Source organism: Drosophila elegans, unplaced genomic scaffold, assembly GCF_018152505.1.
Source record: "Drosophila elegans isolate 14027-0461.03 unplaced genomic scaffold, ASM1815250v1 contig_520, whole genome shotgun sequence".
NCBI classification, from domain to species: Eukaryota; Metazoa; Arthropoda; class Insecta; order Diptera; family Drosophilidae; genus Drosophila; species Drosophila elegans.
The window spans coordinates 2,956,373-2,978,329 of NW_024545903.1; the positions used below are offsets into that span (position 1 = coordinate 2,956,373).

The following is a 21,957-nucleotide window of genomic DNA, read 5'->3' on the forward strand; positions in this document are numbered from 1 at the left end:
ATTCCTTTAATTTACTCCAGAGTCAGCAGAATATTAAACCAACATCGTATCCCTTAGATTCATTTTTGTATATATATTTCATACACTTCTATTTGTTTCGAACCATTTCTTGTAATTTGTAAGGTCCATTGATGAATTCCATTACAAGGAGTCTATACCCATTACCGTTTCGGCTGCAAATGAAACAACTAGAAAGTGAGGGCTACGTGTATCATAATGAAATGTATTTTTAGCTTCCTGGCATTTCAACTTGTTTTGCTCAGCGGCCATTTTTGATGACGTTGGGCTGAGCCATTTGGCTGATGGACGGGCGCACTGGCTGACTGACTGACCGTCTGACTGTCAAAGAGACGAGACCCCACAGCAAAAAAAAAACCGCACTCAGACAATTGTCTCACACCATCGCAATCACATTTACCGAAAAGAGGGAGAAATTCATCTGTATACGATGACGACTGATGAAATATACAAAGACCAGGGCCCCCTCGCGCCCCTCTTTCTCTTTCTGTACAAGTATATATGTGTTAATGGGTCTCTGACCTGATTTAATAATAATAAATAAACTGTCACGGGTAAAGCGAACAAAAGACGGGGCAGGTGGCGGGTGAAATCCGAAGTATGAACAATAAATACAAGTTTAATTAAAGTAAATAAGTAATAACATGGATAATTCTCGAGAGAAATGATGAGTCAATGAGAGTGAGAAAAAACAGGGTTTAGGTTATTTAGCAGCACAAAATTTGCGAAACAAATTTTTAATCAAATGCTTAAAATCTGTTTACACCTAAATTTATTCATTAAAATTATTTCAATAATCTTTTAAATACAGTTTTTACACTTTGTGTTACATATTTGCTTAACCAGCTGGCGTTTATAATTATGGCGTTAAGTTATTAATTTTCAATAATGCTAGCTATTAAAAAAAAAATAATATTACTTTTTATCAACCAATTTATGAAATCTACACTAACCTTTGTACTTTCGTGGTTTTCATTTAATATTCATCTTCATAGCCAATAATTATAAATTCATGTGACAATAGTTTAGTTTTTAAGCCAATTTTTTTTTCTTATGAAAATGAAATTTCTCTTAAATAAAAAAAAAGGTTTTAAACGTGAGATAATCTTGGGGTAGAAAATGGTACCATTAAGGTAAAGTAGATAGAAATAAGTAACAAAAAGTTGTTTTGTTAAAGTCACTTATAATATTGAATTATGTTTGAAAAAAAAACATCTTTAATATTGAAATTAAATTAATTAAACTTTCCGTTTTAATTAAGTGTGCATTTATTTGTAAAGTGCTTAGATTACAATTAATATCATTCAAACTGCGATTATCGCAAAACAATCTCTTACAGCATTGAACCGCACTGTACAACAAAACCGAAAAAATAATAACGCGAAAATTATCGCCACCGTCTGTTTATTGTTATTGTTTTTTTTTTTTTTGTTAATTTTTTGCCAAATTTGCCTTTTTACCAGTGTGAGTGTTTGAGTGAGTGGAGCTTGGATGAATGTGTGCGTGTGTGACCTTGAAATGGGTTGCGCTTTGTTGTTGGCACATTTTGGAAATTATCGCGCGTGTTTCTGTATTCGAATATAAGTAGTATATGTGAAGCGAACATCCCGCTCCCACTTCACACCCCCCGCGTGAAACGAAAGTCGCCCGTCGCTTTCATTTTGATCGTGTACGTCGTACAACGTCGGTTGACAAAATGCAACCAGCTAAAAAATATATCAGCAAATTCGAATGTGTGTGTGTGTAGGTGTTCGAGCCAAAACAAAAGAAAAAAGAAAAAGAGAAATGAAATGCGCTCGGTAATTATCAGAGCCGCTGCCATGAAATTAATTATCTTTTTACAGAGATGCACGATAAACTTGCGCGACTCGCCAAAAGCCAAAGTTCGCTGTATTAATTCAAGGCCAAGTGCGATACGCGAAAAAGTGCAAACAGCAGCGCAGCAACAACAACAGCGACTACAGTAGCAGCAATAGCAATGAGTGTATTCATGTGTACACAGGCGATATATATTTTATACATTATATATGTACACAAACAGACTTTCATGCCATCGCCAATATATCAGCAAAATCAGCACCGAGAATCACTGGCGAATGTGTTGCGCAAATGTTTTCTCTTTTCTTTTTTGCACTGCCTCTGCCACGACTGGTGAAAGAGAGGTGGGCGGAAAAATGGGTGGAGTTTTGAATACTGGCAAAATCTGCAATGCAATCCAAAGAGAACTTTTTTAAATAGCAATACACGTTTTCCTACTGAAATTCTCTAAAAAACGTGAGTAATATCAAAACAAATATCAGTATTGATCTTATGAACAAAGAGCATAGATGAATGCTTTTACTTGTTGGGAATCATTTTTAGCTTTCAATTTACATTATACATGTAATATATGTACATTCCTGTTTTTATTGATCTCATAAAAAACCACATTTGTAGAAGATTCTTTCCAGAAGCGGATATATTTCAAAGTAATTTAATCTTGGTTAAGAAGAGAAAAACTAAATGCCGCTTTTAAAAAGTTTGCTTTTTTTATAACATAAGAATTTAAAAAATATTTTATGTAGTTTTTTTTTAAGTCTAGTCCAGAAAGGAAATAAAAAATTTTAGAACAATTATGGTTTTAAAGGAGTGCAAAAGGATAAGAACGAACTTCAATTTAAAAAAACTTGAATTTATTTATTCCACGAGTCCTGAAATGTCCTAATCCAAGTAAAACTAAATGCCATTTTAGAATGCGATTTACCTTTTAAATAAAATTAGAAAATGTAAAATTTTTCAAAATAAGTACAAAATTATAGAACAAATGTGGTTTTTAGGGGATGCAAAATAATTTCAATGAACTTCCACTTAAAAAAATGTAATTTATTTCTGAGTTATAAATAATGTATTAATTCCACGAGTCCTGAAATGTCCTTTCTAACTCAAAATCCCCTTGCTTTAGAGGACATTCTCCCATTGAGAATAAACTTTATTAATGCCACGAGAATGCTAATCACCTGCCACAAGGAAACTCCTGGGCTTAAATGCAAATTGAGTTGTCCTTCGGACTCGATACCTCATTTTCGCCTGTCCTGGGAAAGGACTTAACCCCGAAGTCCATTTGCGGCACGTAGCTCACGTTTATTGGACTACATAAATGCGAGGGGATTAGAGGTAAAGTCTGGGCAGTACCGATCAATGTATCCATCAAAACAACAACGTCATGATTATCTTTGTCATAATCCGGTTCATTATGTTGTTTGATCGTCATCATGAAAGCGAAAATTTCACATGAATTTCAAGGACAAACTCAATGTGCACATATGTATGTATGACTGTTTGTGTATATCGAGGGAATTTGTTATTTTTTTCGGTTCTTCTTCTGTTCTCTCGCTTTGGTTGGTTTTTTTTTGTTTTGCAGGAATTAATTGTGCGGGTTCTGCATGAAGAACACACACACATAGCAACCTTAATATTGCATTTATATATGGGAAATGAAAAAAAAGAAAAAAAACGAAATGCTGAAAGCAAACAAGAACCCGCCACTCTGGATTCGACAGCGTCGCACGAGGCTCTTGTGCTAATGGCATTTGGCCTATTTATGCTTCCACGTATTGAACACAGATACACTCACTCACACACACACACACACACACACACACACACACACATGCACAGGAGCACCAATACCAGCGTGATGGGAATATTAGGTAACGCTTGCCAACAGGGTTTCAAATTCGTTTTTAACCCTTCTTCAGCGAAGCCTGCAGTTGGGAAGTTAATTGGGTTAAAAGCGCACTGGGTTAGCCACAGGGTGCTTCGAAAGTCCTGTGCTCAGGACTCCTGCTCCTGGAGTTTCCGAAAGACGCCTTCTACTCACAAGCTTTTCCAAATTTAAAATCTGATTGCATCTCTTTTAATTAAACCTTGTTCTACCTCATGCATAGATTCACTTATGAATTTTTTATTGTGACGAAGTAATCATACAAAGCTTAAGTTTACCTTTAAATACAGTCAAGCTTCCGTAACTCGAACTTTTATTAGTCGAACTTTGTTCTCTTTATTAGTAATAGAGAGTTCAAATGAAGTTATAACACATTCTATAACAAAAAGTCGCCTTATATATTTTTTTTGGTGGCAGATGATTTTAGTTTTGAAGGTTTATCATTATTTCCCTTTTACGTGATTAATTATCCACCAGGATTTTGCGTAGTATTATTTTAAGAAATTTAAGTAATAAGTTCATAACTTTTGTTTTCCATCCAAGCTAAATTAAATGTAATAGTATCCAAAGACCCTGTATTTTTTATCACATTTTGCTCTTCTCTTCCTTTTCCTCCCGCTGTTGCACTTACTCAATGCCGGTCTTCCTCCCAAAATGGTAAAAAACTTATTCATATACACGCTTATCGATATGTGTATATTTTTATATATATTCAAGATCAAGGTCAAACTACATATATATAGAAGCTTATGTACAGCGAATACAAGCAAATCATAAAGAGAACCGAATGGAAGAGAGAATTGCAAACATGTGCCGACTACTCAAACACAATGGCAGAGTCTTTGGTCTTGATCCGATATTAAAGTTCGCCAGACCGTACCGTACCGTCCCGTCCGTTCGTCCGTCCGTCCGTCCATCCCTCTGTCCGTCCGCTGTGGTTTAGCAACCCCTGCAGACCATTTGACACACTAAGGCAAGAGTTGTGTGTTTTTTTTTATTTTGGGTACACTCCTTTACCTTTTGGACAATGGCAGGCAAGTGTACCTGCTGGCTTGCAAAAAAAAAGCATCTGCTGTCCCTCCGCTTTTCGAGCCCAACGAAGACCTTGAATTGGCAATACCACCACCACTAGCCAAAGCAAGACGAACCAGAACCGCAGCGACAAATTTGAAAAAGACGAAGGATCGCATTTTGGTCAAGCTACAAATTCTAAGGCATAATCAGGAAATGCAAGCACGAGGAGAAGGGGGAGTGGCCGAAACCAGTTCTCCGGCTTTGATAGCCAGAGCCTTTTTAGGAGGCCAGACACCGAGCCAGACTGGCAACGGTGGTTATCATGTTTCAGGCGCATGATTGAAAAATCATTGTTTCGAAGCCTTGAAGAGCTTTGTCCATGGGTCTCCTTCTGTTCTTTTCATTCTTTCTGACGTTCTTGCCTTCGCATTGCGTGTCCTGCACAGATTAAGCTGAGTCTGGGCTTGGCCGTCTAGACATTAGGTAGGGCAAACCTAATTGCATACATTGCTCAATCGATGCGATCGATTCGATTTGGTCGGGCGGCTAAGGTTTCTCTGAAAAGTGCCTGCAGGCCAGTACCTTTTATGCTAATTTACGTGTTAGGAGAATTTCGGCTTCTGGAAATTTAAGAAAGAATTGGGGTTCTCTTATGCAATTAACAGTTACACCCGTAAGTCTGTATTTTGATGGTGTATCTTATAAGACTTGAGTGAATGATATAAGATATTTATCTGTTTTAGTTGATTTATTAACTAGATACAGACATGCTAAATAATTCTCATAAAATTACTTACTTACTTACATCTTAAAGCCTAGGTTTTCCCAGATTTATTAACAAAATTGACCTTGTACTTGTCAATAGCAGACTATTAACGAGCTTGATCCTTACACACTTGCGCATAAATCACTGATTCCAGCAGCCAAATAAAGCAAACGAGCAGAAACCACAAAAAGCTATAAAATTATACTGTCAAAAAAATGCTGGAAAATAGTCAAGAAATCAAGCGTGATAAAAAACAAAAAAAAAAGAAAACTGGGAAAACTGTTTGTGCTCACTTGATTTTCCCTTGGAGGATTGTTTGTGGAATTGCGCATACGCCACATTGCACACGTCCTTCTTCGTTCATCCCACAAGAAGAGAAGGAGAGAAACCAATCGCAAGTGAAATTGCTAAGAAAAATAACAGACGCCACAGACAGAGCCAAGGAGAGAATAGGGACAAGGGTTATGTCTGCTCGGTGTGTCCTTACAACGGCAACAGCCTTGGCATGATTTCATTACGCACCCACCCTGTCTCCAACGCTCCAACCCATCAACTCCCCATTTTCTGGTTGATTTTTGGGTCGTCGCAGCCCGCAGCCCGCAGCCCGCGCCCCGCCAGACATATCCCCAAGTTGAAGTAAGAGCAGAGTGAAAGCGAGGCAAGTTCAAGCGCGCACGCACAATTTGGGGGACTGGCTGTATAGGATCGATTATTTTCGGGCCGACAGTGGCCATTTTATTTTAGGAGCCGTAAAAGCACCCAAAAGCACCCAAAAGCACCCAGAAGGAACCTCCAGGGCCCAAAATGGAGGCTGCAGGGCGTTGGCTTGTGCGTGCGTCTGGCGGTGAGGGGTTTTGTGGGTGTTCCACCTCAAAGTCTCTTGTCCCCTCGTTCCACAATTTACGCCAGTAAAGTTTACGATGTCGAGCATTTAGTGCCAAAAAACGACGTCGACGCTGCTGCCACCGTCGCTGCCGCTGCCGCCCGTGTGTGCGTGTGTAGTCATCGTCTGGTGACCTTCAACTTTCAACTTTATTGCCATTGTCAGCCAGCCAGCAGGCCAGCCAGCCAGCCCACCGCCCACAGGCGCACCTCCCCCTCTGCCTAATCATTTGTCTGTCTGCTCGTCCCGACTGCGGCGCGTTTTGGTAATTTCGAGGCTTACATTCGCTCCACGTCTGGATGCGAATCGAGGCTCTGCGATGAGTGGGTGGCCATTTGGCCAGGGGGTTTTGGCCTTTTATTTGCCTTGTCTGTAGCGCCCATGACCTTGAAGCTGGCCACGTTTTCACGTGAAAGGTGAAAGGCACGTTCTCGGCTTATGGCTGCGTTTCGCATCGCTGTCTATGTGTGTGTGTGAACGTATCTTTGAGCGTGGGGGCGTGTTTTTCATTCCTTGCTGTGTGCCGTTCGTGCCAAATTCCCTGTTTGGTTTCCCTTTGTCCTACGTCATATATATTTTCCTGATTATAATCAATTTATATATATAAACATTGCACATTCGATTAGCTACTAAGAAAATGAAGATACATTTTAGAAGCTTATAAAAAATCATATAAAACCACTTAATCTAGAAATGTTCAAGAATTGTGATACTATAAGAGCTAGTGAAATTTTATAATCAAGTTGAATTAACTGAAAAAATAACAAAACATCAGGAAACTGCACACCGTCGAAAACTGTATTTTCAATGCAATTGTTCTGTGTAAAGTATATATTCTTTGAAATCAGCAACCGCTAAGTTCACTAATAACACTAGTTACATTATAAACATAATAGTTAGAGTTTGCCAGCAAAAATTTCAAAGTTGATGAAAAACTTTCCCAACAAAAGGTTTTTTATAAAAAAAATTTTAAGTGATAAATATTTTTGATCTGAAAACAAAACCTTTGCTCTCCTTAATTCTCTGTTAAATGTTTCTTTTCATATCGAAATTCAAAAATATTCATGACGAATTCGAACAATGAAAAGCGAGAGAAAAAAATGATAGGTAAATTAACGCACTTGTCGACATGTAAAATACGTGACTCCGAATGTAAAATATAAGCTAGCGACATCAGTGGTGAAAAATATAAGTAACAGCACATCTATTTACTCGTCTTGTGTTGCGCCATCTGCTACTGAGGTTATATTTAATAATTCCGAATTAAGTTTATAAACAGCGCCATCTGGTGTTGATTTTAACTTTGAATTGCAAGTTCTACGCTATTCTCATAGTTTCCCAGTTTGTCCTCTCAATTTTTTTTTTTTTTCGGACATCAGTGCTTTTAAAAAAGGGCTGAACCGGAAAAAAGGTAGATGTTCATTTGAAGTTACAATATGTTTCTGTTTAAAGGTTAAGCAAATACATTTGTAACTTTCTCATTAAAAGTCATGTTTTTGAAGAACAGAGACCCAAAAGTTCTCATTGGTTCATTTTGAATGATTGCAACAGTCTTCTTCTACACAGATACAGAAGTTGTTCCTTGAGTTTATTGAAAATCAGACAATGCTAAGATTTGCAATTTATTTACTCAGTATCAATATAAAACTTTCAATCGAATTTTGAAGTGTACGCTGAATAAGTTAAGGTAAACTTTTGGATCAGATATATACTTGAATATAATTGTGGTCGATTTTTGATTTCACCCTTTTGTTTTGTTCCACAACTCACCTGTTTTGCCGGTGGGACTGTAAGGATCATAGCTGCCGGCGGACATGGGCGATGCATAGCCGTTGGACATGTTGTAGCTGTGATTTTGCGAACCTGGCGAGGGCGAAAGCGGAGGCGCAGAGCTAGGCACGCTGCCTGGACTAGGAGTGGACATCCAATCCTCAGGGCTGCAAACAATATGAAAATGACAAAATTATTCAGTGTTTTAATTTACAGCATTCGTATTAATCAACTTATATTCGATTAGATTGACACTTTTCTGGTAGCCCCTCTTAACAATGACGGAATTTCTCTTTAAAGAAAACTAAGAGGAAAACAAAACAAATATTTTAAAAATTATTTATATATAAAAAAAAAATTAATAAAAAAATAATATTTAACCTATATCAAATTTGAAAATATTGAACAAACTGAAGTATATATGAACAATTTATTTTCGAAATGCATGTTTTAAAAGTTTTGATATTTAATCGGTGTTCTACTATATATTGTTAATATTCCCAACGTAATTTGAGTCAAAAGGTGTCAAATGTTTTGCATTTTGAGCCAGAAATTAATAAATTGTGGCTGATTCTGAATTTATAAGAAGTTGATTAATAAAATACTGTATACTTTTTCAACAGACCGAATTGAATGAATAATAAAAGTCTTACACATCTAATCGTGGCCTTTTGTTGGGCACGAGCACCAAATGCCCGTTCGCCGCTGCAGCCGACGTTGATGCCGCTGCTGATGAACTTGTCTTATTGGATGAGGTTGTTGCTGCTGCTGCGGGTGCAGCTCCTCCGGCTGCCGTGCTCACGGCAATGACGTCCGGCATGGGCTCGATTTTAATTGTCGTGGGTGTTGGCCTCAGTTTATCCTCGACTGCGGATGCAGATGTTGTCGCTGTTGCGCCGCCATTCGCACTGGCCACATGCAAGGTCAGGGCGGCATGGTTTCTGCTGGCGGACGAAGATGATGTGGGTGAGGAGGATGCGCCTGCAGTGGCGGCAAGTTGTTGTTGCAGCAGAATGTGGCTGGGTATTGTCGAGCGTTTTTGCTTTGTTTGTAGTTGTCCGCTCGTCGTCAACATGGCCACACCTTCATGATGTCCATTCGTTTAGATTACATAATTCCCTAAATTCTATGATCCTGCAAAGATCAAAATATAAAAGGCATTAGAAAAAAATCATTAAATAAAAAAATAGAGCCGCCCCCGGGTGGACTCGAACCACCAACCTTTCGGTTAACAGCCGAACGCGCTAACCAATTGCGCCACGGAGGCACATGCCAGCAACTGGTCAAATATCGTACGTAAGCCAAGCCCAAAGCTTTCGTTTCCAATGAATTACAAATTATTTATATACTTGATATGCCAACAAAATCCAATAATAATAAAAATAAAGTTGGATTTTATCTTCAAAACGATTTAGGTGTATTTTTAGTCATAGTTATTAGCTGGGTAAAAAGTACAAAATTCTAAAAAATGAATATAGCAAAAGTCCACTGTTACATGATGCAGGAGTGTGCAATGATTTTTAAAAGCAGAATGAAACAAAACTTTTTCATAAGAACCAACTATTCAAACATTTCCGGAAATTATGGTTTACAACGAGAGGTATAGCAAATACTCTGTTTTAATGTTGAAAATAACCTTTAAACTCCGTTGCAAAAAAGTGTGTTCCAATATGGCGACATTTTATTTTCAGAAACATTATGAAAAAAATATATGAACATATATTATCGGTACAAATTGTAGAATTATTAATCATCTTTATTTACTAGATTCTTTACTGGCACGACTGTAAATAAGCATTAATAATTAAATTTACTCTTTAATTCCAATTATATAGTTCTTACAAAAATTTCTTGAGATCTAGACTTCCGTACGGACAGAAAGGTTGACGGTCATGACTGACCAGGAAAACTGATCCTGGTATAAGTAAACTTTTCTGACAATACAAAGCAAATATTTGCTCTGACCGAGTAACTAATAAAAATTAGTTCCAGAAATGAAAAGATTCCTGTTGTTAATCTCCCATAATGTTGTTGCGATGAGTTACTTTACTTTTTGCACTACAGGGTATAAATGCATTATTTTGGTAGTCTAAAAGGAGTTATATTGCCGGCCAGATTCCATAGCCTCCGTGGCGCAATTGGTTAGCGCGTTCGGCTGTTAACCGAAAGGTTGGTGGTTCGAGTCCACCCGGGGGCGGTAGCTTTTTTTAAATTAAATTTATTTCTTATATAAAATTATATGGCCATTTTTTTTGGCCATTAAAAATAAAGATGTCTTTCACCTAAAACCTTAAATAATATTTAAAAATTATTTATTGATTTATAAAAGACTCTACAAGTAAAGATGTTTGACTCTTAACAATATAATTACCCGTTAGGGTACAAAAAAAATTAAATTTTGATTTTGAAAGAAAAAATAATCCGCCCCCGGGTGGACTCGAACCACCAACCTTTCGGTTAACAGCCGAACGCGCTAACCAATTGCGCCACGGAGGCTGTTGCGCACGGCCCGCCAGGTGGCTTTTTTGTAAAAAGGAAATGCAATTTGCTAATCTGAAAATAAATCTTTACTATCGCTTAATAAGCGCTAGGCAGCTACCTCAGAAGTATTTATTTGTCTTCATTCAATATCTTCCATTGATTGCTTCATTTACCTAATTAGGGAAATGTCTAGGCGCCCTTTGGCATTCAATTTTATTATTTATGTGCATGTGCTGGCGTATTAAATTGCATGACCATATGTCGATTACCTGAAGTCGAACGAGGTCAATGCAGTAGTTTAATGCACTTTAAGTACTGTGACATGCAACGGAGGAACTTAAACTAAAGCAGAGCCATGCGACCACCCCCTCAACTAAAGGCGGCGCCTTTGTTTTAGCGCAAAATTGAATTCTCAAGTGTACCACCCACAAAGCGAAACACCCTAAGCACAAGCCCTCCAATGTCCCTCACACGGAACGCAACCAAGCGAGGCGCCGACAAAATGGCGTAAGCATATTGACCCAGAATCCTTGATAAGGTCGTTTCACGTTGGGCAGCACCACTTACGAGTGGCCCAGCCGGACCGACTGGATCCGAGCGCTGTGACCTAATTTCAGCGGATGCTTATATAATCCATCTGAATCCTGTATCAGTACGATTATCAAATTTTAATTAACCCAACAGGGGCAAAAAAAAATACCCAATAAAAATGCGGAGCATGGCGGGAAAAAAGCGCAGCGAACGGCGAATGCAAAATTTTGGCGTCAGTTGCGCAGATTAAAATCTATTTGTGGCACATGAAAAATAGCACCACAGAAGCAGACTTTTATTCAGCTCCTCTCCTCTTCACTCGCCTCCCCCAATCGCCGTGCATTCGTTAGAGTTTATTCGCCTTTTGGTTCGTTTCGTTTTACTTCTGGCATGTTGCACTTGCACTAATTTCTCGGACCGGCTTGTTGTTGCTCGTGTTGTTGCGTTCCTTCTGTGTGTGGGTAAACAATCGGACGGACAACAACCACGGTTGACGACCGGCTGACCGCCGGAGGGGTGAGGCAATCGAGGGGGACGCACTGCAAATGATGCATTTCCGCTGCATACAAAAACAGGAGAATTCCGTTTGGGTTGTATTTTTCTAAAATGACCGGGAAAACTTGGTGAGGCGACCACAACTCATCTGCATTTCCAATTGCCACTGCCGCCGAGCACAAAGCAACTGCAATTTATGTACATATCAATTAGCAAAAAAAATCAATTTTTAGTTTGGTCTTGAGCGTAAAACTTTGTCATCTTAAAGTGCGATAGCGAAAGGCCACGGAAAACTTTTTTGTTACGCTACATTGAGGGGTACATCTCGATTTTAAGATTTCATGATTTTTAATGGGCAATTTTTAATTTAAATAGGAAACGGTATATATACTGTTTTGTATTGAAATAACACCATAAAGTTAGATGAAAATTATATTAAAAAAAATTATTATAAACACATAAATTTGACATAGTAACGCAATATTATATCTCGAAATATTTTCAAATAAATTGAAAAACAGAGAATGGTTCCTATGAGAGCTAAATATATGATATAGTCGTTCGATTTTAATAAAATTAAAACCCCACTTCTAAAATTGCTTAGTAAGTAAGAAAATTTCTCTTTGCAAACTTCTGACTGAAATTATAATATCCTCTAGAACCGTATCTAAACCTAAAAAAAAAACAAATTGAATTTGAATCTGGGATTTAAACCTGGGACATTAATAGTTATTTGATGTTAAAAAAAATAGTATGTACTTTTCTTCGTTTTTTTTTTTTGTTCTGAGTGTTCTTACACAAACACAATATTTCCCCAGAAAAAAAATCTGAGTCTAGGCTAAGCTGCGGTAGAGCATTGGCAGAGAACTTATAAACTCGATAGCTTCTTAAATAGTTATTATTATCATAGTTATTTTATCATTTCACACAGTCCACTAACTGCAATCTACCTTTGCCTTAAAGTGAATTACTAGAATCTGCACGTCAAATCCCAAATTGCTAGCTTTTATAGTTTCAAACGGACTTGACAATATCAACTCGGCTATTGATCCTGATCACTTTATAGGGTCGGAAATGTCTACTTTACTGCATTGCAAACTTTTGACTATTTGTATTTTGTTGCAGGCGTCTACTAAATGAATCGCTGATTAGTTGAACTTCGGTCAGCTGTTTTTAGGTGTTTCACATAAAACTCAGAAATTTCAGCAATTCAAAAACTTTTGGCTGTTGTCTATCATTTTCATTAAAAGTCTTCGCCACTGTGTAATAACTAGTATCACAACACGCTCTATTTAAAATTAGGGTGCATCACTTGAAAAAAAAAAAAATTGCAAAAGAATGCTGTTTTCAACTTTACTTAATAAAAGTTTTTTTTACCAAAAGTGGTGCCTGCTCGCAGGCGTGATGTAACAAATTTGGGTATTTTGTTTGGATTTTATATCAAAGAATAATTTACTTCATAAAACTTAAATCTGGGATCCTTTTCTTTTACAGTTTAATAATTTTTTCAGAAATTAATAAAAAAAAACAATTCTCTTGCTTTTATACAAAAGTAAACAAATTTAGAATTCGTCTTGACCTAACAATTTACAAAAATTTAAATTTTGGATATCGCCATGTTTTCGGTTGCAAAATGATTTATTTTTCATTGACCCACATGCACCGATACTTCGCACTGATTTCCGGATTTTGAGCTACAAACAAATGCATATGAGAAACGCTCCGACTCATTTTCAAAAAAAAAAAGAAAATACGCTCACTGTTACTCACTCACCCAGTTTTGCAGTTTGGCTGTATTCCTAAAATAATCCGCTGCAATGATTGTTTACCTTTACTTCTCACTGTGTTTATTGCTTTCAAATTATTGTTTGGAGTTCACTTAAAGCCGAAATTTGCTATTTCTAACACTTTTAAAAAAAGAAAACTCAATTTGATTGCTTACAGTTTAATAATGTTAAGTCATTTTCGGTCCACGGTGCAAATGCATTTTCTACAATAAGAAAGAGAAAGAGAGTGATTCGGTTGAAAACACCGCGGGGGTGAGAGAAAGCTGTGGAGAGCGCGAGAGAGAGAGTAGGAAATGCAGTGCCCAGACACGTGCATTTTTCGACATTTTAGTTGTTGCCGCAATTAATTCAAAAACACAATACTCAGCAAAAAGTTTGAATGAACTTTATGATTGGCACACTGCACTGTGGAAATCGCTGTAATAAGTTTTGGGCACAAACTGCTTTTCATTTCGTTCATCATATTGTCCAAAGAGCAGTTTTCAGTTATCCCGCTCTCGCAGTCTCTCCCGCGTAATCCCTCTCTCGCTGAGCGAGTAAACAAGCGCCAACTGCATGGAATGTTTGACGAAGGGGGCGGGGTGAAAGGGGGGACGTGTCACTCGCCACAGCAGCAGCAACAACAACAGTGGAAATCTAGCTCGGCACAGTTTTTGTGGCTTAAATAACTTATTTTCACTAAAAAATTGTAGTGCAATCAAACTAAGGTTTACTTCAATTGAGTAGAGATTGGGGGCTTTGCTTTTTTTGATTAGCAGACAAAATGCTGATTAATTTGAAAAGCTTTGTTTCAAAACATACAAAAATGAGGAAGTGTGTTTATTAATCCGAAATTGTTTACACTCTCCGCGTTGCTCTGCCGATTTTCTAGCACGGTCACCGAGTTTATTTTCGATTTTTCTGCATTTTTCCACCGACAACAGCGCGCGATGTAATTTGTAATACTCGAGAAACTCTGAAACTGAAACGTCAACGCCGCCGCCTCTGCCGCCTGCGGTGGCAGCGCTGCTCGGCCTTTGCCGTTGCTGTCAGGTGAAGCTCTCTCTCGCTCTCTGGCGGGCCCCCTTTGCCGCCCTCTCCGCAACCCCCTTTCTTGTCAGGGGCCAGCTTGTAATTGTTGCTTTTGCTGCGCAGGCGCTCTTTGCCGACTTTTTCGGCTTGGCAATGCCGCCCTTTTGCTCTGGAGCCTGACTTTTAGTTTCTGTGATTTTCTCAAACTCGATTTTGTTTTGGTACTTGGCTATTTTGACTCTCTAGAGTTGCGCTCGCTCAACTTTCGCGGCAGCTCGAAGCGGCCAGAGCCAGAGCCACGGCAACAACATCAACCATTGCGGTGCAGTAGCCACAGCGGCAGCACTAACGCACAGTGGTTGAAAACTAGCGAATTGCCCGAAATTTTCGACGCTGTTTTTTTTGTTTTTCATTTATACGAGTAAATAATTACAGACATTTATTTTGGATTTAAGCCACAAAAAAATGTCAAAATTCCTTGTTATATAGGCAGCACAAAGATTTGTCTTCTTTTTTTAATTTGACTATATTCGTTGATATGCAATATTTATAATTGATAATTACACTTTATATTTTATCCAAATCGGAAACCCACTATCGAATAATTGAGGTAAAAATCATCAGCGCTTTAATGTTTTCAAAAATATACATATTAATTTAAATAATATTTAACTTTTGCAAAAGCTGCAAGTGTTCATAAACTTCGGCTTGCCGAAGATCTTTTGCTTTCTTGTTAGTTTTTATAACTTAGTAATCTCCAAGAAACAAATTAAGCTTTGGTAAAGAAAAAAATGAATAAAAAAAAAGATTTAAATGTTTGCTTCAATACTTATTTTAGATAAAGTTGAACTTCCATGAACCAAACTTAACTAACTTCTTTTATTGGCAACTATGGATAAAAAAGGGAACAAAATAAACCAATTTGACAGGATATCTTTTGAGATAATATATTAAAGCCTAGCCTCAGCGTTTTTAAACTTCATCGGCCTACACATAAAAATACACAATTTAATGGCTTCAGTTGTGGCCCCACTGTGCGCGCACTTGGCCACACAAACGCGTTCTTGTTGTTGCTCTGCTGGCTTTGGCTTTGGGCCAGAGTGCGGAACTTTTGAGAAACTGAAAACTGGTTTCAATGCTGGGCTCATTGGCAGAGCTCGAGTCCGACTTGTTGTTGCTACTGCTGTTCAGTGTTTCTTTTTGCCGTGGCTTTTAAGCTCTACTTGCTGGCGACTGCGCTGCCGGGATTTGTTGTTCCTGCTGTTCTTGCTGTTTTTTGCGCTTCTGACTTTGTAACACACTTTTTGTGTTGATTTCGCTCGCTGTCGACGTCGCTGCCGCTTTGGCTGCTATGTGACTTTTGATTTTAATTCTTTTTCTTAATTTTTTTTCAATGGAATTTTGTTTTACTTATCCACTCTCGAATTGCATTGGGCTGGGAAAATAGCACGCACATCTCTTGTGTTTTGTGTAAGCCGTGGGAATTCAGATGTTATTGTTTGATTTGAAGGCAAAAACTGGGCAAAAAAACAGAAGAGGTTCAGGTTGGGGATGACCCTTTTTTAATATGACGTGCATTCGCTCGACATAACCTCACTGTTCACCTAAGCTAATTTGCAATAATCGTCTATTGAACCTATTAGCTAGGGGAATCCAATAAAGCGCATTCGACCCTGTGGGTGCCTCCAGCTCGCCATTTTCATACCCCCAAGAAGTCCGAGAGTGGGCGGGATTGACAGGGTGGTCAGGGGCGAAATCCACGCCCCAATTGAATGGCAAGACACGCGAGCAGCAAAAATGCAAGAGGCAACAACACAAAATGCTAGCGCAGCGATGACGAAAACGCTGAAAGCAACAACCACAACTACAACTGCAAACGCCGACAGCAAGTTGAATGACATAAAGCATCAACTGACCTTCAACTCTGAGACTGAACCTTAGAAAAAAAATGAATAATTTTACACTCGCGGCACACACACATGGCCACATGTAAATGCGAGTGTGAGAGCGGCGCATGCAACTTTACAGCTTTACAGCTCGTTTGGTGTGGGAGAGGGATAGTGGGAGAGGGGCGGGTAGCGGAAACCAAGAGGAAATCGCCAAAAGCACTGAGCCATGGCAATAATCGCTGTTGCAACTAGACCCCCGCTCTCTCGCACACACACACACACACACACTGCAATAGTGCACCCCCTCGAAACGACGCATGATACGATACGCTCTAGATTCTAGAGGTGGGAAAAAGTGGGGAGCGATGAATCACGACGACCTGATCAGAAGGTGATCCCAATACAGGAGCTTCACGACCCAAGGCATTTTTGACTTTATGAAACAGATTGAATTCAATTGTTCCAAATAGTCATTAATTGTTTCAACTCAAAAACTATGACCAAAAGTAGCAATAAGTCGTTTTGAAAAAAGAAAATAAATTTATTAACATTTTGTGTTGTCGATCATAGTTTTCCTAAAACTATTAGGGGTTTGAGCCAACCCTACGTCAGTATATTTTCAATTGTTTTTTGTAACAAGAAAAAACCTATTAAAACCGATAAGCTAAACTTTAAAAAAAAAAAAGAGTGCAGTCGTTCTGGCCATGTCATTCAGACCGTTTGTTATACGATTCACATCTGCAGAAGAACATCAGAAACTTTACAGTTTGTTATAAGGTCACGCAAATGAAGTTTGGTCTAAATAAAATAGAAAAGCTTTTAGTTGGGATGATTTTGCATTTAAATAATCCAAATTCAAAGATTGTAATAATTTTAACAAAAACTTTGTTAGTCCATTCTAGAGCCTTTTGGAATGCAACATATTCTATCCTCGCCGTACCTTTTTTTATTGGACTGCTGTGCAGATGGCATTTCGGAAGGAAAGTTTGGAGGGCGGTGGATCGAACGGCAAAAGGGGAGACTAAGAGAGTACTCCAAGTACCCAACTGCGATGACGTAAATTGCCGACCGATGCCGATGAGCGGAAGCTTGCTCTTGCACTTGGCGACTGCATCAGGTCTCCTGCGCTCTTTTTGGCGGTGAGAGGAACGGAGCGCCAACTACAACTACAACTATTATGGAAGATAGCTGCAGAGCTAAGTGAGAGCGGCCTATTTCTCGATGCATCATACATGTTTATTTTTGGCAGCCGCATTCACTCTCCTTTCTCTGCCTTGCTTTTATTTTCTTTTTTTGTTTGGACTTTTTGGTTTTTGTTACATTTTTACTTGTTTTAGGGCGTTGTACAATTGAGCGGATACATCATGTGACGAAGAAAGGTGGCGAGGGGGAGGGGTTTGGTGTTGGGGGAGAAGTTTGGTGGGGTGGGGTGCAATGAGACGATAAACATGGAATTTGCACTAGTGCAAATGACGCGTGTAGGTACATAGGTCATTTCTTGTTAAAAAATTGGATTGTGTTAAAATCATTTTGGTTTTAAAAACAACAAGGTAAAGTTTAAGTCTTGAAGTTTGATTACAATCAAATATTTTTGGGGCAGAAAGTAAGTTTGTTTTGTATAACCTATAATATATATACTATTCCCAAACTCATTTTTAAGTAGAACAAATTTAAAAAATGCTTAAATTTTTGGATGTGTTGACGAGAATGCTTTTTCAAAAAAAAATTATAACATTTAAGCTTAATTAACTTGAACTTTTCTAACTCGAAAGGTCTTCCAAGGGTGCCACAGAAATCTATTTCGGCCAAATTTCAACCCAAAAACAAATTTGTGACACGACCTGTTCAATTTTGACTAAAAGATTTTAAGACATAAAAAATTATGTAAACTTTAACTAATCTTCAATAGTGACTATAAATGTACGTGGACCTTTAGGATTATTTAATTCGAGCATTTATGGTTTTTGAGTTTTGGAAGCTTGACTGTATAACTTTCTTAATAATATTTTTGTTTTTTTAAAATTTGATACTGCAAAAAAGTATATTTAATAGTATTTTCAGCACTTCCTGAATTTGACACAACAAATATTTCTTTTTATTATTTTTCGATAAATTTTTATCCGTCAATAGTTAAAAACCGTTAAGAGGAAAGATAAATAAAGTCTTGTGAAGGCTTTTAAATAGATATTGCCCAAAACAAAACGGCATGTTATTTTGTATGCGCACGTTTTGGTTATGACAATCCTTCCCCCTCCCTCTCAGTTATAGGTGGCAGACTTTGCTTTATGTTTTATGCACGGACACTGGAATTCTTTAGCTTGGCGTTTGCTTTCCGATGAGGCGAGCTAGAAGCGTTTAACCTGACCTCAACGGAATGGAGGAATGTGGGGGATGGTAAACTGCTTAAAAGTTCAAAGCTTTCAGGCCAACACACCCTGAACAGTAGGAGAAACGCCCACAAAAAGAGCCCCGGGGCGCAGCATAGCGATGCAGTCATTGAGCTGCATCCTTGACCCAAACAATGCGCCAATTTGTGGGCCAATGGGCGGTGAGGGGATATCCTAGCCGTCTAACCAAGTGAAAATTTAAGTTGAACGTTAAGAAGCACTCAGGACTCAGATCCGAAAGGAGGCGGTCTGGCAATGACCACGTGATAAGGTCTACCACCTGCCAGCCAAAAGGGCGTCATCGAGCCCTCTCTTCTTTTGCAAAAAATGTTAAATGGAATTGAAAACTATGCTAAAAATCGATACACTTCACTTCACTTCTTGGTGACTGAAGGGGAGATATTTGCTGAATTGTATTGCCGATGCTAAATATATATTTCCCAGATTCCTTAATACCCATATTTACATAGCCATAACAATGAAAACCTAACCTTTTAACAGGGGTTATAGTTCTTAGTTGTTTTGATTAATTTGGGTAAAAATAACATTTTGGCAGAGTTTTTAAATTTATTTTTCGTTTATTGTGATTTACCTTTCCTTTCTTCCAGGCCGATATATTTGGCTAACTAAAATCTAAATTCCCGAAAAGGGTGACTTCGCAGCATGTTTGCAAACAAAAGGAAAACCGGAAACAATTTTTTTAAAAAACAAACGAACAATTTAAAAGTTACTAAGTTAGCTTAATTTTTAAGATATATTTCTTTAGTCTTTGGTTCTCTTAGTATTGTTTGCGAAGTTTATATAAATTAATTAGTTATATGTTAGCCGTTTCGTTCAAAAAAAGTATTGTTTCAAACATTGGCACAATGTCGATTTTTTGAAGTGTATGCAAGCCAGGGACAAGCAACAAACATACCAAAAAGAGTTCATATGATGTCACGAAAGGCAACAAACGGGTGTGGCCACTTCGACATTGATATAGAACATGGTGTTGAAGCAGTTAATTCTAAATTGTATGTGGCTGAACTCTGGCTAATCAATGCCCGCCCAATGGAAGTCGGCCCAGACTCAACTGTGTAAAGATTACGAGGAGTTTTTAAATCTCAACCGGGAAGTTAAGTGCGAACCAAAAACCAATAAGCCCAGCTTAATGGCTAGAATCTGATGGATGCAAGTTTTTGGTAACAGTATCTCTCACACAAATAATTACACTTACCTCAAACAAGTAGCGAGTTGAAGACTGCAAAATAAAATATAAACAAATTATTTTAAAAAAATTGCTTAATATATGTAAGTATACATAAGTAGTAATAAAGTTTAGGCCTCGAACAAAGCAATATATTTCTCAATGACTCTAATAATAGATTTTAGGCCCATTTATTTCAAGTTCATTAGCGTGCATAAATAATCAAATAAACCGACTCTTAAAGATCGAAGAAGATAAACAGCTGACAGGTTGAAATCGAAGTTGGTGTCGAGAGTCTGTTCCACTTTTTACAAAAAACAAACAAAAACTGAAACACACTAGCTTCAGTAGACTATTATTAGGCCTACAGTTGTTTATTAGGGAAAAAAATGACAGAAGATATTAACCGGTCCTGTGGCGCAATGGATAACGCGTCTGACTACGGATCAGAAGATTCCAGGTTCGACTCCTGGCAGGATCGAATTTTTTTTTTACGAGGTAAAGCAAGCACGTGGGACAACATAAAAACTTTAAACAGGTATATCCAGATCAGCTAAAGACGCCTTGAAAGCATAAGTCCAAGACGATTTTAACCATGATATTGTTCCAAAACAACGCGTTGAAGCTTTTGAAATAACTTCTTAATTGACCAAACTCAACGTGTGTTTCGTGTAAGAAACAGTCACAACTTATTAAAACTGGTAGTCTTAGTAAAGCCAGCTATGCTGACTTCGTCTTTGATAAAAATATCGCGGCCAGTATTGATGTGCCATGAAAATCGAGTTACCAAAGTTCTGAGGAGTTGGGCATTGCTCGAACCACTTTGCGAACGGAATGCAAACATACAGGACGGCGTTACAGGCCCAAGGTGCTGTTTAATAATCGATTTATTTTTACTGTTTCCAAGATAATAATTTATATTGAACTATTCCGATTACGACTTGCCGTCCAGATATCGTTCTACACGATACCATTTTCAATATAATTTTTTTATTTGTCGCTTTTTAGGAACAATAGGCCCACTTTAAATGACCTACGCAGTAATTTAATTTTTATTCTTTAAAAAATATATATTTCAAACTTTTTTTTATTTAAACCACAAAAAAAAAATAGTTAATCTATTCCTGGAAATATATTAATATTGGCGTTGATAACATGTAGGAAAATGGGTTACTTTGATCGAAAACGAACATCTGGTCCTGTGGCGCAATGGATAACGCGTCTGACTACGGATCAGAAGATTCCAGGTTCGACTCCTGGCAGGATCGTGATCTTTTTTTTTTTAATTTTCAATAGTTTTGTTTAATTTAGTTTACTTTGAAACGTATTGTTCCATAAAACTTACATTTATTATTACAACCGAAACTATCCGAAGTTTTGAATGCCTTCCAAAAGGTATTTAAGTTTTGGTCAGCGGCATTCCTAGTCAACCGATTTTAATTACAACTCAATATACTGTAAATGCATAATTTTGAACAAAAAGTAGTGACCTAGATACGTTAAAAAACTGTTAGTTTCTTTCTTGTTTTGGAAAATCAAATTACCTTATTTTTTACACAAATAAAAGCATTAGATACTGGCGTTAAGTTGCTCGCAACAGCAGATATTTTTGCATAACAGGTTGGTTAATATCCCAGGCTAAAAAAGCTAAACAACTTAAGCCGTTCTAAGTTTGTTATACAAAACTAAATATCTACTGCCTGAATTAACACAGATATTACGAATTTTTTACCTATAAAACAGCAATACTTTAATATTTAGACCAGAACATTGCCGGGCCATAAAAAACGGGTCCTGTGGCGCAATGGATAACGCGTCTGACTACGGATCAGAAGATTCCAGGTTCGACTCCTGGCAGGATCGAAATTTTTTAGATCATTAAATTGTTGGAATTATTTTAAGTATAGAAACATTAATTTTATTTCTAAGAAGCTCTAAAAAGGAATACGCCCCCGGGTGGACTCGAACCACCAACCTTTCGGTTAACAGCCGAACGCGCTAACCAATTGCGCCACGGAGGCCTTCGAAAGTCTGAA

General features: G+C 37.8%; 1 protein-coding gene and 7 non-coding genes across 8 annotated transcripts in view; 4 read left to right on the top strand and 4 right to left on the bottom strand.

The window, feature by feature from the left end:
* LOC108135959 (ecdysone receptor) overlaps window positions 1-13,628 on the bottom strand; it is a 69,129-nt gene extending 55,501 nt beyond the window's left edge. The window contains exons 1-3 of the mRNA XM_017256911.2: window positions 13,436-13,628; window positions 8,808-9,288; window positions 8,155-8,321 (exon numbers count right to left, since the gene is read on the bottom strand). Coding sequence (XP_017112400.1) covers window positions 8,155-8,321; window positions 8,808-9,229 — 589 coding nt within the window. The 5' untranslated portion in view covers window positions 9,230-9,288; window positions 13,436-13,628. The remainder of the gene's footprint in view (window positions 1-8,154; window positions 8,322-8,807; window positions 9,289-13,435) is intronic.
* Trnan-guu lies at window positions 9,348-9,421 on the bottom strand. Its single transcript has one exon. It is a non-coding gene; the product is annotated as a tRNA-Asn (tRNA).
* On the top strand, window positions 10,278-10,351 carry Trnan-guu. Its single transcript has one exon. It is a non-coding gene; the product is annotated as a tRNA-Asn (tRNA).
* Window positions 10,577-10,650, bottom strand: Trnan-guu. The gene has a single exon. It is a non-coding gene; the product is annotated as a tRNA-Asn (tRNA).
* Window positions 13,629-20,329: 6,701 nt separating the features above from the next.
* Trnar-acg lies at window positions 20,330-20,402 on the top strand. The gene has a single exon. It is a non-coding gene; the product is annotated as a tRNA-Arg (tRNA).
* A 714-nt stretch (window positions 20,403-21,116) lies between these two features.
* Trnar-acg lies at window positions 21,117-21,189 on the top strand. Its single transcript has one exon. It is a non-coding gene; the product is annotated as a tRNA-Arg (tRNA).
* Window positions 21,190-21,711: 522 nt separating this feature from the next.
* Trnar-acg lies at window positions 21,712-21,784 on the top strand. The gene has a single exon. It is a non-coding gene; the product is annotated as a tRNA-Arg (tRNA).
* Window positions 21,785-21,868: 84 nt separating this feature from the next.
* Trnan-guu lies at window positions 21,869-21,942 on the bottom strand. Its single transcript has one exon. It is a non-coding gene; the product is annotated as a tRNA-Asn (tRNA).
* Between the last annotated feature and the right edge of the window lie 15 nt (window positions 21,943-21,957).